This window comes from Myotis daubentonii, chromosome 1 (genome assembly GCF_963259705.1).
Source record: "Myotis daubentonii chromosome 1, mMyoDau2.1, whole genome shotgun sequence".
Lineage (NCBI taxonomy): Eukaryota > Metazoa > Chordata > Mammalia > Chiroptera > Vespertilionidae > Myotis > Myotis daubentonii.
Window position 1 is genome coordinate 161902861 of NC_081840.1, and position 17416 is coordinate 161920276.

Here is a 17416-nt window from a genome sequence, read left to right on the forward strand (position 1 = left end):
CACCAATCAGAAAGGATATATGCACCCCTATGTTCATAGCAGCACAATTCACCATAGCTAAGATCTGGAAACAGCCTAAGTGCCCATCAGTAGATGAATGGATTAGAAAACTGTGGTACATCTACACGATGGAATACTATGCTGCTGTAAAAAGGAAGGAACTCTTACCATTTGCAACGTCATGGATGGAACTGGAGAGCATTATGCTAAGTGAAATAAGCCAGTCAATAAAGGAAAAATACCACATGATCTCACTCATTCATGGACAATAGAGACCATTCTAAACTTTTGAACAATAATAGATACAGAGGCAGAGCTGCCTCAAACAGATTGTCAAACTGCAGCGGGAAGGCCGGGGAGGGTTGGGGGGCAGGAGGTAGGGGGGTAAGAGATCAACTAAAGGACTTGTATGCATGCATATAAGCATAACCAATGGACATAAGACACTGGGTGATAGGGGAGGCTAGGGGACTGTCTAGGGCGGGGGGATAAAATGGATACATATGTAATACCCTTTGTAATACTTTAAGCAATAAAAAAAAAAAATAAAAAAATAAAAAAAAAGAGAAAGTCCTCTTCATCTGCATTCACTTTGAGTGGGGTTCAGAGTGGAAGAAATAATACAAGAAACAAAAGTTCGACTTTTAATGAGGGAGACATTTTTCAAAATTCTTCAGGGAACTCCCACTCCGGTGTATTATTAACTGTAATAAAACACATTGTGTCATAAAAAAAAAAAAAATATCCTTCTGTACATGTGTTCTGCCCAATTATGAAGCTGAGAATTAATAAGAGCCTCACTCAGAGGAACCCAGTGTGTGACTATTTTAAGCCACTGTACAATCTCAATGGCCCCATTGTCGTATGCTTTTGTACAATTGCTATTCTTGCAAAAGTCAGTGTGAAAAGTGAGGTAACAAAGTGAGGTCCATAAGCCACACCACTCACCACCTGATAACATTTATTTTTCTAATCTAGGCAAACCACCACATTCTTGGTGTTGGTGCAGCAAGGAACAGACCTACCCACGCCTCACCTCTTTATCTGGCCTTGCAAGGCAAACAAATCGTAGAGACAGATCGCGGGCAGGCTGGCCTGGCCTGATCCTTTCGGGGGCCGGGAGCCAGTGTCCGGAAGAGTGGAATGCGGGGTGGGACCAGGGAGCTGGAGGGGAAGTGCGCGGGGCGGTCAGGAGGGGAGGGGTCAGGGGCGGGGCTCCATGAGGCGGGGCGGCGAGGTGGGCGGGGCCGGGGCGGGCCCGGGGGGACCAGGCTGTGGAGTGACGGCCCGAGGGGCGGGGCGGCGGAGGGATCCGGCCTGGGGAGTCGGTCCTGCCTGGGCCTGGGACTTCCGAGCCGGACCTTCCCACGGCCGGAGCCCCGCACCTGCGCCCTCGGAGCGCGTCTCAGACCCCATGGCCGCCGCCGCGGGCCTGCGGGCCTTCAGGGCCAAGGTGCCCGACTGGCTCCGGCACGGCCGGTGCGTTCCGCTCGCCGCCGGCTTCTGCAGCCGAGGGCCGGCCGGGGCCGGGCAGCCGGAGCCGGGGTCGCGACTCACGAGCTCGCGGCAGCGGGACGGCATCAGGTCAGCGGCGGGGCGCGGGCTGCAGGCGTGCGGGGCTGTTCCCGGGTGGGCCAGGCTGGCGGGAGAGAGCTGGGCAGAAGCCGCCCGCCACCCCACGCGGGGTCCCACGCGGGCTCGATCGGTGGCGGCGCCGCCCGCCGCCCTGGACCCCCGTTACCCGTCTCCGAAGGAATCGCGGATGCGGGGCTTAAAGGAGCCCCCTGCCTGGGCGCAGGGGCGTTTGAGACCCTGCAGGACCCACAGGAGGACCTCAAGTGGGACTGCCTCGACGGCCCCGAACCCTCAGACCCGCGGGCTCGGGTGGGCAGCTCTGCCGGTGCCCCCGCCGCGCGCCCCTGAGAAAGCCCTGCCTGGAGGGTCGGGCCAGGAGCGGGGCCTGGCTCCACGGCCGGGGGAGGCCTGGCAGAGCCGCTGCTTGGCCCGCGCCCAGAAGTGCCCAGTCGGTAAACAGTGAAGGACACACCGTCCCGAGCCCTGCCCTTTGTCTCCACGGGCCCAAGCCCTTTAAAACCACCCCTGTGCACACCGTGCAAGCCCCTTAAAACCACCCCTGTGCACACAGTGCAAGCCCCTTAAAACCACCCCTGTGCACACAGTGCAAGCCCCTTAAAACCACCCCTGTGCACAGTGCAAGCCCCTTAAAACCACCCCTGTGCACACAGTGCAAGCCCCTTAAAACCACTCCTGTGCACACAGTGCAAGCCCCTTAAAAACACCCCTGTGCACAGTGCAAGCCCCTTAAAACCACCCCTGTGCACACAGTGCAAGCCCCTTAAAACCACTCCTGTGCACACAGTGCAAGCCCCTTAAAAACACCCCTGTGCACAGTGCAAACCTCACCATGAGGTCAAGGTTGCAGGGCCTCAAGCCCCATCCAGGCCTCAGCCTGACATTTGCCTGGCCAGTCAAGGACCCCGTGGGAGGCCCGTTTAGCATATCTAAGTATTTAAAAGTCACACACTAACTGCTAAATGTGCTTTCTTCTGTCCTGACAAGTAGTACTTCATAAAACCTGGAAGGTCATGTTTGAATTTACAACCCTCAGGCTCCTAGGATCCCCCACAGTGGAGAGCCAGCTGCTGACCGGCAGTTTTTCTTTTTCTTCCCAGCTTCTGCTCACCACTCCTTCCCGCTGCTCTTCCAGAGGCTTGGCCCATAAACCTGTAGACACCCCATCCACATGCCCTCTCTGTCCTCTCACTCCCCACAGACAACTCCTCTTGGTCAGTCCCAGGACCTAGGGGTGCCCACTGCACAGCCAGGGAACGCCAGGGTCTCAGGTAAGGGCAGCAAGGTTTGGAAGGGGGAGGTGATTCCAGGCGAGCACTTCCCATTATCCTAGTGGTGTCCTGCTCCCCTGGATGGGCAGAGCTGGGAGGAGGCCCAGAGCACCGCGTTCCAAAGTGCAGGACCAGGCAGGGGCCCATCCTGCCCGTCTTCAAAGGCACTTCTGCTTCTGCAAATTTGGTTCCATCTGGTCAGGAGCCTGACTTGTGGCATGGCAGCCCAGTTGTGAAAGGAGGCCTGGTTGAGTTCTCCAGAGTTAAACACGCGTCAGGAAGGGAGATAGAGAAGAACAACCTATCATAAATGCTGGGAATTGTTCAGTAGGAAGGAGGCCCCCAAATCCAGCATGGAAGCAGCACTGTGTAACTAAGTAGGTGAGCTCGAGCAGCCCAGTCAAGCTTGCAGTGTTCCTTTTCAAAGCTGTTCCTCTCAGCAATAGATGAGGGCCAGCTATGAATTGGGTACTGCTCTAGGCACGAGCAGGAGCTCTGAAGGTGGCTGGCATTTAGAGGTTAGCAGAAAGACTAGGAGCCCATGGAAGAAGTAGAGAAGGACTAAAAAGCCAGGAGAGAAGGCATGCGTTTCCAGAAGGAGAGCATGATCCAGATGGCCCCTGGGTTCGGTTCAGACGATTAGGAGCTCTTAGGTGCGAATAGTGTTAGTGGAGTGGCAGGAACAGGGGCAGGAAGCCTGGTTCATGACACTGGTTGAAAAGTGAACTCAGCAACTTAGAGCACGCTCAAAGGGTGTGTCACACGCAGGCCAAAGGATTAATGAGACCCATCTGCGCAGACACTGCCATGAAGCTCTGGCATCTTTTTACACAATTTTGTCTGAGGCCTTAGACTTTTAATTAAGCGCCTGTCATGGATAGGATGGCAGCTTTATGAGTATACTTCAGCAAGCGCATCCATTATTTTACTGGAAGGTTTATCAGCAATTCTGTCACCACCATCTCCAGGTCACTCCCCCCACCCCCAACCCTCCACCCCCAAATACAGGTTTCAAAGTCTATCAGCATATCAGCTGCAAGTCATTTTTGTACTTAGGAGACAGCATGCACATGAGAAACAATGATGAATATCACAGCCATCTAAAGGTGGCAGCAAAATGGAAACGGTATTCCAAAGAAAAGGGTATTACACTGAGATTCAGTCATCAAAGTAGTTTCCCAGAAAACAGTGGCAAAGGAGGCTATTTATGGAGAATCCAAGTTGACACATAGCAGTAGGAATATCAGATTCGAAAAAGAATGAGGAAGGCTGAAAAAATGTGGGTGGAGGCTGATGGGAAACATATAAAACATATATTAATAATCTGGTGTTTGGTTTGCTTGTTCCTTATAACAGCAAAAATAAGAGATTTCTGTGTATGGGCGGTACGATAACAATACAGGCGAAATCAGCATACTTAAAATAGTGAGCAGGCCCCTGAATGCCAGCTTCCAGTGAGATAACACATCCAAAAGAGCCCTCTTGCTGTATGGTTCTGTCCTTTTGTTCTTCACATACCATCCCATGTTCAGGCAGCATGAATTATTGTGCAGAATTATAGGATGCCACTATAAGAAATGGAAAAATGCTGTCATATGTGTGTATGGGCAGCTGCACCTTGGCTGCCTCTTCGGTGCAGTGGGTAGGAGGAGATGGGGGCAGGTTCTTGGTTCTTTTCCTAACCTAATTTATTTCTGAGGAACAATGGGAAGAAGTGGAAGGTGGCACCGTGTGTCAGATTCCTCTGCCTCCTGCCGCCGTCTTACAAACTGCGCAGCCTCTAGGTATGGGCGGCAATGATTTTGGAACGACTCTGACTTGCCCTTTTGGTGCTGACAGCAATGTTTCTGACAGCAAATCTGAAAAAGAAACAAATCGAGGGAAGAGGGAGAAAACGCAGCCTGCATTTCCGGACGTCTCCTTGTTTTTACTTAGCCTTAACTCCGGAGAGTTGACAGACCATCTCAGTTGCCTCTAAGCACCAGCAGTTCTCTTTTCTGGTGTTTTAAAAATAGCTCCCAAATTAGAAGGAAATGCAGGGGTCCTCACTTGTTTTGACTGGTGCACGACCCAGTAATTATCAAATGTTCTTCGCAGGAACATTGTCTTGAGCAATCCAAAGAGGAGGAATGCGCTGTCACTGGCAATGCTGAAATCTCTCCAAAGGGACATTCTTCATGAAGCTGAAAGCACAGATCTGAAAGTCATTATCATTTCAGGTACTTCTCTGATATCCCTCCTCAGGGTGCTGAAGACTTCTCTCAAAATTCTTTTGTTGACTGGGGCAGTCCCTCAGTTAATGGGAGAATTGTTTGGAAGCTCCTTTACAAGAACATTCATTATGAAAAACTATTGTGTATTTGGAGGGCTTGGTCCTAACACTAACTTTTTTTCGTTGTTGACACTGTTTTTCCCTAACACCGTTAACTGGAAATTATAGCAAAGATTACTGTGCAGGGAAAATATCTTTCCTTTTTGTCAGATACATAGCATTCCCATTGAAATCAGATAATTGGTTTCCTCATGGACCGGATAAGATGAGTTTAATCACTGATCCGTTGGGTAGCCTAGCAAGTCGATGGGACCAGGCTGCTCAAGCATTTGCTTGGTCTATCTGTTCCTACCAAACTTTCAACCAATATCTGCAATCTTCTTCAGTTTGCTCATTTCTTTCCTTGCTCTTCTCCAGCAAAAGTTGTTAATGAATTATCTAGTGATGATGGTGATGGTCTAAGTAATGTAAGTGTCAGCATTTTAAAGCATCCATAGAAAAATAAAATGGATGATACCCTGTGATATACTTTTGTTGCCATAGAAATTAAGGGTTAGTATTTCTAGAGGCAGATACTCAGAATGTTACCTTATCTATGGTTGAATATAAGTTTTCAACTGTTGAAAAGAAATAGGACAGATATCGTTCGTCAGCCACGGGGATGTTACCCAGATGCAGCAAAGACAGTTAACTTCCAGACAACACAATTCCCTCACTTGTTTAAAGGGAATAATATTGCTCATCAAAAGAGTCACAACGAAAGGAAAATATGAGAAAGTGTTACCAGCTTATCAGTGGAATTGCATTTTGTTGTTATTAATCTTAACATTAACAATAAAACCACATCCTTAGGTCCCATGTTAAAAATAAAGAGGTTCTCGCCCTAGCTGGTTTGGCTCAGTGGATAGAGCGTCAGCCTGCGGACTGAAGGGTCCCGGGTTCCATTCCGGTCAAGGACACATGCCAAGTTTTTATGCTCGATCCCCGGAAGGGGGTGTGCAGGAGGCAGCTGAGCAATGATTCTCTCTCATCATTGGTGTTTCTGTCTCTCTCCCTTTCCCTGTCTCTCTTTAATCAATAAAACAATATATTTTTTAAAAATAAAGAGGTTCTCTTTACCCTCTGACCTTCCTGATTGCAGCCTGCACGGATGGCCATTGTCTGTAGACTAAATGACAGGGTCGCCACAGAAGACACAGTGGATTTTGATGGACCTTCATGAGTCAAAAATTTAGGCCAGATTAAGTCCAAAAACAAAACTGTGAGACTGGAGGGACAACTCTGAAAGAAGTCGTCCATCTGCTTTGGTTACTCATGTGTAATTGCACGTGTTCATTGGTTTCCACCACGGACCTTTTAGAGTACAGATGCCTCAGGTTGAATTGTCATCACAAAATACTGGCTACAACTTTTCCAGTTAACTGGAATTATTCTTACCAAATTGGGCCATTAACTTTCTGTGTCCACAGCAGTGATACAATTGTTCATTAAAATTATTTAATTGACAAATAAATGACCTTCCCAGTTCTGCTGTTTACACCTTTTTATTTTATTTTCTCATTTGGAACCATTTGCAGCTGAGGGACCTGTATTTTCTTCCGGGCATGATTTAAAGGAACTGACGGATGAGCAAAGTCCAGAATATCACACTGAAGTATTTCAAACCTGTTCTGAGGTAAGCCAGGACGACAACTTGCATTGCAAACCTGAAAATGATAATTACACACGTTAAATATTGGACTAGGCTTCTAGTTTACAGGTAAGGTTTTATCTGTGAGACCTAACCAACTGCAGAACTACTAAAACCTCTGTGGCCATTGGTGAGTCCTTCATCCAAGCAACAATTTGGTTTAGACTTTTAAAAAGCAACCATAGTTTGATATGTGATATGCCAAAGATAGCGAAATATATGTTGGTATTGATAGCTGCCATCTCCAGCATCATGGGTATGTCTTGGTATATATGTCTTAAGAGGTAAAGGGTAGAAATGTACATCTTTATAGAGAAAGAACCTAAGATTATAATTTAATTTTTTAACTAAAACAGTTCTGTTAATGGGAAAGAGAGAGCATTCATAAATGGAATAACAGTAACCATTTTAAAATTCTGGAGACTTATGAGGGGAACTGGGTATCACATGAGCAAGTTTTTGGCTGCTCTCAACCAATAGCACTGTTTTAGGAATTTTATTTATTACTAGAGGCCCGATGCACGAAATTCGTGCAAGAGTAGGCCTTCCTTCTCCTGCCTGCCAGCACCAGCTTCCCTCTGGCACCGGGGACCCGGGCTTCCCTCTGGCCGCCAGCAGGCATCTGGGACCTGGCTTCCCTCGCAGCCCCAGCTTTGTCCAGAAGGCCGTCCCAAAGGACGTCTGGTCTAATTAGCATATTATGCTTTCATTATTATAGATTATCATTTTTAAAAATAGGTTTTTATTGCTTTCAGAGAGGAAGGGAGAGGGAGAGAGATAACATCAATGATCAGGGTGAATTATTGGCTGCCTCCTGCATGCCCCACACTGTGGATCGAGCCCACAACCCGGGCATGTGCTCTGATCGGGAATCCAACCGTGACCCCCTGGTTCATAGGTGGACACTCAACCACTGAGCCACACTGGCTGGGCTTTTATTTATTTAGATGACAGGGTGTTCCCTGCCATTTCAATAGAATTGAGAGAATATTCATAGTGGTAATTTGAGAATTACTAGAGAAATTGCCTTCCAGTCCCTTTTCCATCTTAATTTTTCAAGGAAATTCCAAATACCAGTTTCAGACCTTGAACACTAGAGCTCCGCACAGGCTCAGTGAGGACAGAACCATTCCGCAGAGAGAGAATCAGCTTTGTTCTTTTGTGGGGCTGCTGAGGAAGCAGTCGGAGAGGAGGGGGCCGCAGCCTCGAAGAGGCCAGGGGCTGGGAGTCAGACGGATGTGCGCTCAGACCCCACAGCCACCACGTGTGGATCTCGGGGCCTTCGGCCAGTTCCTTCCCCTGAGCCTGTGTCTCGGTTGTAACTAGTGTTCCTTCCTCCTGGGCTTCTCAGGAGTCGAATGGCACAGTCTGGTCCACAGTCGGTATTCAGTGCGCATTCTCCTTGTGCCTGCTTCTGTCCTCTGTCCATAGAATCTGATACACTAACGGGGATGAAAAGTGCTCTGAAAGCAGTAGAGTCATATGAAATAAACGTGAACGTTGCACCTCACTCTTGGATGGATGTGAACTGGTTATGTTTGCTCCTTCAGGTCATGATGCTGATCCAGAAGCATCCCGTCCCCGTGATCGCCATGGTGAACGGCTTGGCCACCGCTGCTGGCTGTCAGCTGGTTGCCAGCTGTGACATCGCCGTGGCCAGTGACAAGTCCTCATTTGCCACTCCAGGTGTGAACATCGGGCTCTTCTGCTCCACCCCCGGGGTGGCCTTGGGGAGAGCAGTGCCAAGAAAGGTAATCTGACCCCCTGCAGCCTCCTCTCTAGTTGTAACCCGCACGCACTGGAGGGCTGGTTCCAAATTCACTTGTTAAAGTCAATCAGGATGTTCTGCACGAAGCACGGCTGGCTGGATGTGCTGCAGTGTTCCTTCTAACGCCTCTTGTCCAGCGGGGAACACACGGCTTCTCACAGGGCACTTCACTTCGTGATTCATGCATTTCGCTGTTGCCTGCCCCTCTATGTGGCTAGCTAGGTTTTTGGATCTTTTTGTTTGTCTTCATAAAGGCACACATTTTTTGTACTCTTATTTGAAATGCAGTTGAGACAGTTTTGTTGCACTCAAAAGGTGTCCATAACATGTAATAGCATGGTGACATGCCAGTACCAAGAGGCTAGGATATGAGTGTCGCTGGCTGATTGTTTGCTGACAGCCTGTCGTATTCTAGAAAGGGCTGAAGTAGCTGCTACACTGAGTGTGTCAGCTTTACGATGGTTGTATTTCAGGAGCATGGAACATCTTGATCTCAGCATGTTGAAGCTGCCCCAGGAGCCATATGTAAACGTTGTTTTGTCCTTGCTAAATCCATTTTCTTTACAAAGCTTTCTCCCTTCCTATAAGACATAAAACAATATTTATTGAATATCTTGTGAGTAGAAACCAGTGGCTTCCTTGTTCTAAAAAAATATCTATCTTCATTCTCAATTGGAAATTTGTTTTTGAAAATGATGGGCGGGGGGAGGTGTCATATCATAGGTGTCGTATACATTGTCGTATAGCAAGTAGGAAACTAAATTGCTTTCTAGGATATCATGTCCATTTAGCATCTACAAAGTCCGAAGTTCTTCATATGCCTGAGGCACAAAAGAAACGAGACCCAGGCAAAATCAAGCCACAGGGACGGAGACATTTAGGGAAGCACTCCTTTCTTTCACGCTGCTTCCTCATTAGTTTTTACAGAGGTGTGTGCTTTTGCCGATGTTCTGAATAGAGATACCTACCAGCGCACGCGTGCGCACACACACATGAAAACTGGCTGAACGTGGGCTCCACAACTACAGTAAGTGGCCGGCCAAACACAGAGCTTGCTGAAATGTGCTCAGCCCAAGGGGGTGGTTTCATCCTGTCAGGATACACACTGACTTTAAATGTGGGGTGTGTGTGTGTGTGTGTGTGTGTGTGTGTTCCCTACTTTGTGCCAGTACATTAAATTAAAATGCGTTCATTAAAAACATTGTCAGAGCTTATTAATAAACTATCTTATAATTGTGCAAATCAACTCACAAGGCCTTTTGCATACTAAAGGGTGGTTGTCTGGTTAGCCTATCTGCAACTGTTCATCTTCAACCATGTTAAGGCATTTCAAACCTGTAAATCATGATTGCCCTGTCAGGATAAGAATCCATTCTCTCTTAAAATAAACTTTTAAAAATCAAGGCTTATCATTGAGTTCTAAAAACGTAAACATTATATCATATTTGTCAAATTTAAATTAGTTTTTGAGAAGAAAGAGAAGGAAAATGTGGCATAAACAGGACTTCAGTTCCCACAAAGCCCAATTCTCAGAACCACATTGTATAATTGTCCAGCAGGAGAGATTAAAGGGCAGGGTGTTGTAAGACCAAAGTACTTTGTCCTCCCACAGAAAGTTCTGGCATTGCCAGGCCCACTCAGAAGACGGGAGAGGATCTCCAGTATTGTCCCATTCGGATCCCTGCTCTGTGCTCCTCCTGTGATCCCAGAAGGCCTGTGAATCACTCAGGGGTAGCATTCTTGTTTTGAAGTCTTCAGAGTTTTTCCAGTTGTAACATGTCCCTGCATGTGGGGCTACTTGGAGGCATAAGGCAGAGATATGGTTTCAGGAATATTAATGAGGTGAAATCACAGTACTGATAAAGGGAATTTAGTGGGGTGAAAAGCCTGTTGGCACTCAAGGCCTTTGCCAGGTTTCGGGACTGCAGATCTTACCTGGGTGGCCCCCTTTAGGAGGAAAACTGGGGATTCATAAAGATCTAAACCTGAACAAAACACAGCTACCTGTTGTCATTGCTTGATTGCACCCACAGGAACACATTCACACACAGGCCTGTAAACTGTGTGGGTATTGGGCACGTGTCCCCATGCACATCCACCGGGAAGCAAGCAGGTGCTTTTGCAAACGGACCTAATTGGGAAACAGGGCCTTTTTCAGGCAGCTTAAGGCCACACATATGGGTCACCAGTACCCTCTGCTGGTCACCATGGAAAACTGCTTAGCTGTGCCAGAGACCAGGGCTGCAGCTGGTCCACTGGGAGCAGAAATGATGGCCTGGAGCCCTTGTGTTCAAGCCAGACTGAGCCTGGGCATGAATAATTTTCCACGATTGTAAAGTGTGAGTTAAATAATGAGTCTTCATTGCACCATATAAACAACCTGCCTGGCGCAGCTGCTCCCTTTGCCTATCTGAGCTGGCCTTGTTAGAAATGCGGAGCTCGCGCCTCAGCGGGTGGCACCCCTGTGGAGCACATGAAAGATCCGAACCCCCTCCTTCCAAGCCAGTCATTTCTCTGCAGTAGGAACACGTGCTGCCACCTGTTTACCCACGGTAACTTGTGTGTCTGTAGAATCTGATTTCTCAGTTGTCTCATTAGAACAGAGTAGAACTTCCAAGCTGGAAGGAGAGTTAAGGCATTGACCCTCAGCTGGTGTGCAGTTCACCAGAGCCTGGAGAAATGCAGGTCTCAGCCCCTCAGACCGACTGCATCAAAATCTGCACTCTGTCAGTGATTCCTGTGGCTGTCAGAGGTGCCTTAGCCTTTGAGAACATGCTTCCTAATTTACTTATTTCTCAGGTTGCCCAGCCAATTAAATTAGCCCGGTGATCCTGTCAGCTTCATTCCCTTCTGAGTCCTCTAGCATCCCAGCCCCTCCACTGCCACCAGCTGGTTCTTGTCATCGGTGTGACTAGAGGGGATCTGGAAGACTGCTCTGCTTTCTGGGGCCATGATCCCTAAAACACAGCATTAGAGATTCATACATGTTTATAGCTAGAATAAGCATGTAACTAATAGCCACTGCACTCATTAGTGCTACTGTGCCCAGCACTGTCGTATAAGCTGTATACAGTGTCTCTAATCTTGACCATTCTGCAGGAGGTGGTGTTCTTATTCCTGGTTTTCAGATAAGGAAACAGACTCAGATGGGTTGAATTGTTCCCTTAAGATCTGTGGTTAGTAAGTGGCCTCAGGGACATCCAGACACAAGCTCCACCACCCTAGGAGTGAGTGTTGGCCTCCAGTCCTTTTTATTGTTTTTAATGCAAATAGCCCAGGAGGAGGAAGTAGTAAATCACCAACTTGTTAGGGGGCCCAAAAAAATACCCCTAAAATGAACAAGAGTTTATTAAGGAAAAGGAGTTATTTTCTTCTCTCTCACCTGAAGTTTCAGGGGCCCACTGGGTAGTAAACAGTAAATAAAGATTGTTGCTTGTGCACTATAAAATAAACAGGCTTTCTATTTCTTAGGGAATGCCACTCCATCACCTAATCTGCCTGGGTAAAGTCCCCATAAATCAACACGGTGCCAAACGGTATTACCCCACTAGGCAGGCGAGGAAACTGAGGCCCAGAAAGAGGCATAAGCTAGGCGTGGGTGACTTAGGAAGCTAAAGGTAGGCCAGGAACTCTGTCCAGGCCCCTGGCCCTGACCCTATTCCAGTCAAAATGTCTTTCACGAGCAGTTTTAAACCCGTTAAGACCTCCTTGGTCTCCTGGACAGAGAAATGTCAGGATAGCAGAAGCATAATCTAGTCTTGATTTTAAAACCATCTAAATCAGTGGTTCTAAACTGGGGGCTGCCCTGGCCGGTGTGGTTCAGTTAGGGTGTCATCCTGTGCATCAGAAGGTGGCAGATTCATTCCCAGTCAGGGCACATCCCCAGGTTCGATCCCCGGTCGGGAAACAACCAATGTTTCCTTCACATCAGTGTTTCTCTCTCTCTCTCTCTCTCTCTCTCTCTCTCTCTCTCTCTCTCTCTCTCTCTCATCAATTAAAAAGTAAATAAATAAAATAAGCAATTTTGGCCCGGGGACATTTGGTAATGCCTGCCGCTATTTCTGATCATCACAAATTGGGAGTGGGGTAGACTACTGGCACCCAGTGGACAGAGGCCAGGGATGCTACCCTGCGCAGGACAAAACCACACAGCAAAACATTATCTGGTCCAAAAGATACAATGGCACTGAGACTGAGAAGCTAGATCTAAATGCTCTCTCACCGGAAGTTTCCAGGGCCCAGTACATAGAAACTTAAACAGTAAGCAGAGTGTGCTGATGCGCTGTGTCATATATATAGTATAAACTGTTCCCATTATCTCTCACTGCGTAACCACTATTCTTAGTGACTCAGAACAGCAGCAATTTGTTTAGCTCATGAATCTGCAATTCGGACAGGGCTTGAGGTCAGTGAGGAAAGCTGATCTCTGCTTCACCGTGTCTGTGGCCTCAGCTAGGAGACTTCAGGGTGGGGGAGTGACTGACAGCTGGGGACCGTCAGTGTAAGGCATGTTCACTCACGCTGGCTGCTGAGGCTGCCTCTCAGCGGGGACTCAGAGGCACTTAGTGCAGCCTCTGGGCAGTGTGGCTTGCGCTTCCTCAGAGCGGGGCAGCTGGGTTCTCAGTCTGCGTTGCCAAGGGAAAGAGCCAGATGGAAGCCGTATCCCCCTTTGACCCAGCCTTTAAAGAACTATAGTGCCACTTTGGCTGTACTGTTTGCCTTCGTCCGTTCATTCATTAAATCATCCATTGATGACTATTTAATAGGTTGTCTGCCACATGCAAGGCATTCTTCTGATGCTGGAGACACAGAAATGAACAGAACACTAAAGAGAAAACTCGTCCTGGCCAGCGTAGCTCAGTGGTTAGATGACCCATGCACAAAAGAGTCATGGGTTCGATTCCCAGTCCAGGGCATGTACCTGGGTTGCAGGTTCATTACCCAACCCCGGTCGGAGGCGACCAATGGATGTGTCTTTCTCACATCAATGTGTTGTCCTGCTGCCGCTGCCCCCCCCCCCCCCCACCTTCCACTTTAGCTAAAAGCAATGGAAAAATGGCCCTAGCCGGTTTGGCTCAGTGGATAGAGCGTCAGCCTGCAGACCAAAATATTTCAGGTTTGATTCTTGTCAAGGGCACATACCTCGGTTGCATGCACCTCCCTGGCCCAGGCCCTGGTCAGAACTCATTCAGGAAGCAACCAATCGATGTATTTCTTTCACATTTTTCTCTGTCTTTTCATCTTTCTTCCACTATCTCTCAAAATATCCTCAGGTGAGGATTTAAAACAGAACACCAACCTCAGTCAAGGTTAGCCTGAGAGCATGATAAAGTGAAACCAAGCAAGCCCCTTTCTTAAAAAAATAAATAATAAAAGCCTAATATGCTAAGTGTCCAACCGTTCATTTGATCATTCAACCAGTCGCTATGACATGCACTGACCACCAAGGGGCAGACCCTCTGACTGGTAGTTAGCTTGCTGCTGGGGTCCAGCCGATAGGGATTGGGCAAGATGGGCCAGACACTCCCTGGAGCCCTCCCACGGTCCCTCCCCGGCCCCAATTGTGCACAGGTGGAGTCCCTCAGAATGGCCTGCACCCTCTCGCAATCTGGGACCCCTTGGGAGATGTTGGAGAGCCGGTTTCAGCCTGATCCCCACTGGTGCACAGATCCGTGCACTGGGCCTCTAGTAAATAAATAAAAGCAATGGAAAATTAATCCTCAGGATAGGATTAACAACAACAATAAAATAACCTCTGCCCTAGTCAAATTTACATGCCAGCAAAGGAGATAATCTAATCTATAATAATAAAAGCATATATGCTAATTAGACCAGAGAGCTGAACAACCTTCTAGACATCCTTCCAGATGACCTTCCAGATGAAACTGGGGCTGTCAGAGCCAAGCCCCTTGCACGAATTTCGTGCACCGGACCTCTAGTAAACAAATAAACATGTACAGTATATGGTTTGTTAAATGATGAAAGTACAAAGGATTAAAATAGAGCCAGAAATGGGGTAGTGCTGAGGTTGGGTCGCAATTGTAATAGGCTGGTGTTGTCATAGAGTACTTCACTGATGAGGTGACATGTGAGCAGAGACCTGAAGGAGATGAGCGAACAGGCCGTGAGGCTATCTGGGGACACAGCATTGCAGTCCAAGGGAACAGCAAGTATAGGACTGAGGTGACAGCACACTTGGTGTGTTCAAGGAACAGCTAAGGTGCCAGCTGGGCCGCAGGAGAGGGAGCAAGGGGAGAGGGAGAAGAGAGGCACAGTGTTTCTTGTGCATCTGGGAGCCCTTTTTCTAAATCACATTTTAGTTTCAAAAAGCTCAGCTTTGTAGAATTACAGAATTGGGGCGCAGTATGGCAGGCGGACAGAACTGAGGAAACTGTAGAGTGAGAAAGGTGTACTCCCCCTTTCTGCGGGCCTCGGAAATCTGGGGGGAGAGGGTTGTGGAAAGAGGGCATTCTCTCCTTATAAGTTAACATCATGCTGGGCCCCTCCATCTGTCCCTAGAAGACGTTCCTTTCATTCCCCTCCTCCTCTGGGAGACGAGGCTGCTCTTTCAACTCAGGCTGAGGTGGTGGCTTCTCTGAACATCCCTTTCTTCTGGAAAATAACCACTCACTGCACTGGCTTGTGCAAGGCGACGGGCCTCGCTCTGCGGTGTTTTTAGTTTCATCCCATCAGATGTGGCCTCTGTCCTGTGCGTGGCCCTTGAAAGAGGCAGCTCAAATCTCCCGCCTCTGCAGGGCAGGGAGTTCAGCTTAGGGAAAGAACAGGACGACACAGAGAGTCCCTCCTTCTCCTTGCTCTTGGAAAGATCCAGTCTGTTCCTGAGAACTGGCCCAGGTTGTCAGGAAGTCAGGACACCAACCATCTCCGCAGAGTGAAATGGAGAGGGTGGGACCTAGGTGGCAGGGGTCAGGAGGAGAGTGCCTTAATAACTGCCCGTGTTTCCTCCCCCAGGTCGCCTTAGAAATGCTTTTTACCGGGGAACCCATATCTGCTCAGGAGGCCTTGCTCCATGGGATGCTCAGTAGAGTGGTGCCGGAAGAGCAGCTGGAGGAAGAGACCATGAGAATCGCAAGGAAGATCGCCTCCTTGAGCCGTCCTGTGGTGTCTTTGGGCAAGGCTGCCTTCTACAAGCAAGTGCACCAGGACCTTAGAACGGCCTACCACCTGGCCTCCCAGACCATGGTGGACAATGTGGCCCTGCACGATGGGCAGGAGGGAATCAAGGCCTTCATCCAGAAGAGAAAGCCCGTCTGGTCACACTGAGCCGGCCTGAACAGAGGGATGGAGGGAGTGTGACCCAGTGAGCAGCACTCAGGATGCTCCCCGCCCCCCAGCCACCACTGCTGCCTCATGACAGGAACAGCAGACAGACTGCTTCTGTACCATTAGTCATGATCCCACTGCATGGGGTCTATATTCAAAGCCGTGGTTCCTGGGAAAAGGATGAAACCGAGATTCAAAGGAGATGCTAATTTAAGGGTAGTGAGCACCTGTGCTGGGTCAGCTGTGGTAATAAGCCTGGATTTTGATAAACTTCTTCACGGGACCTTAAGTGTGAGACCACCCCGACATGGGAGAAGGTGACGATAAAATGAAGCATGAAAGAAGGATGCCAGCCTGCTTCTGTTATCAGAAATGTCCCGTACGGTGGAGGTAGTTCTGGTTGCCCAGACACACGAACCATTTCCAATCTCCATGAGGTAGTCTCCACATTGCACATCTTCTTGGTTCTATTGAGAAAGAATCATGCCTATGGCTTTGGAATAATCTTACGTGACTTTAAAATATTAAGTATTTAGAGAGACTGGTATTTTATCTTCTTAACCAGAATATAAGCTGTTTGAGGAAAAAAATAAATGAATTCATTCTTTGTATGCCTGTGCTACGGACACAGAGTAGGTGCCTGATGTTTCTGTAGTGAATGTCCTGGCCATTGGAGCTACTGTGAAACCGGGACCCTGGGCACAACCTGAGGATAAAAACATCAGGATAGGTGGGAAGGATGCAGAACACACGTCCTACCCACTAAAAATCCCCTGCTCTGGACATGCTTCCAAACTCTGCTCAGCTTCTGGTGAGAATCCACAGTAGCATCAGGCAGTTGAGTTCCCAGCTGTGCAAGGGCTTGGCTTAGGACCTAAACATGCTACTTTCCGGCTTCTGGTTCAGTCTGACCCAAGAAATGTTCTAAATCTCCTGTCCTCAAGCTTGCCCAGCTTATCTTTTTTTAAAAATATATTTTATTGATTTTTTACAGAGAGGAAGGGAGAGGAATAGAGAGGTAGAAACATCAATGAGAGAGAAACATTGATCAGCCGCCTCCTGCAACCGCCCCCCCCCCCCCCCCGGGGATGTGCCCACAACCAAGGTACATGCCCTTGACCGGAATCGAACCCGGGACCCTTCAGTCCGCAGGCCAACACTCTATCCCCTGAGCCACACCGGTTAGGGCTTGCCCAGCTTATCTTACGTAGAGTAGAAAGGGGTCCTAAATGTGGTTAGTAACCAAAGACGAGAAACATGTGGCTCTAACCAGTGGTTCTCACTCAGGGCAAGCATTTCTTGGTATGATGTCCCCTAGTGGTTTCACAGGTTTCTATTCAGATTGACATGTTTTTGTGTAGGTTTTTTTTTCTTTAACAAGTTTAGAAAGGTTAATAAAAGAGTTTTTTCTTGGAAAGGAAGAGCTTGTTCTAAGAGTGCCCCTCCAGAGCGGAAAGATCATTAGAGCTACCATCTGCTGGACACCTGGCCTGCTACATTCTCCTTCAGGCCTCGCCACACCCAGGGAGCAGGACCTA

General features: G+C 48.3%; 1 protein-coding gene across 1 annotated transcript; it reads left to right on the plus strand.

The window, feature by feature from the left end:
- Positions 1-1294: 1294 nt before the first annotated feature.
- Positions 1295-16504, plus strand: ECHDC3 (enoyl-CoA hydratase domain containing 3). The gene is made up of 5 exons (XM_059664133.1): positions 1295-1584; positions 4962-5083; positions 6714-6811; positions 8377-8577; positions 15567-16504. The coding sequence occupies exons 1-5, from the start codon at positions 1415-1417 to the stop codon at positions 15876-15878; spliced, it is 903 nt and encodes a 300-aa protein (XP_059520116.1). The 5' UTR covers positions 1295-1414; the 3' UTR covers positions 15879-16504.
- Positions 16505-17416: the final 912 nt, after the last annotated feature.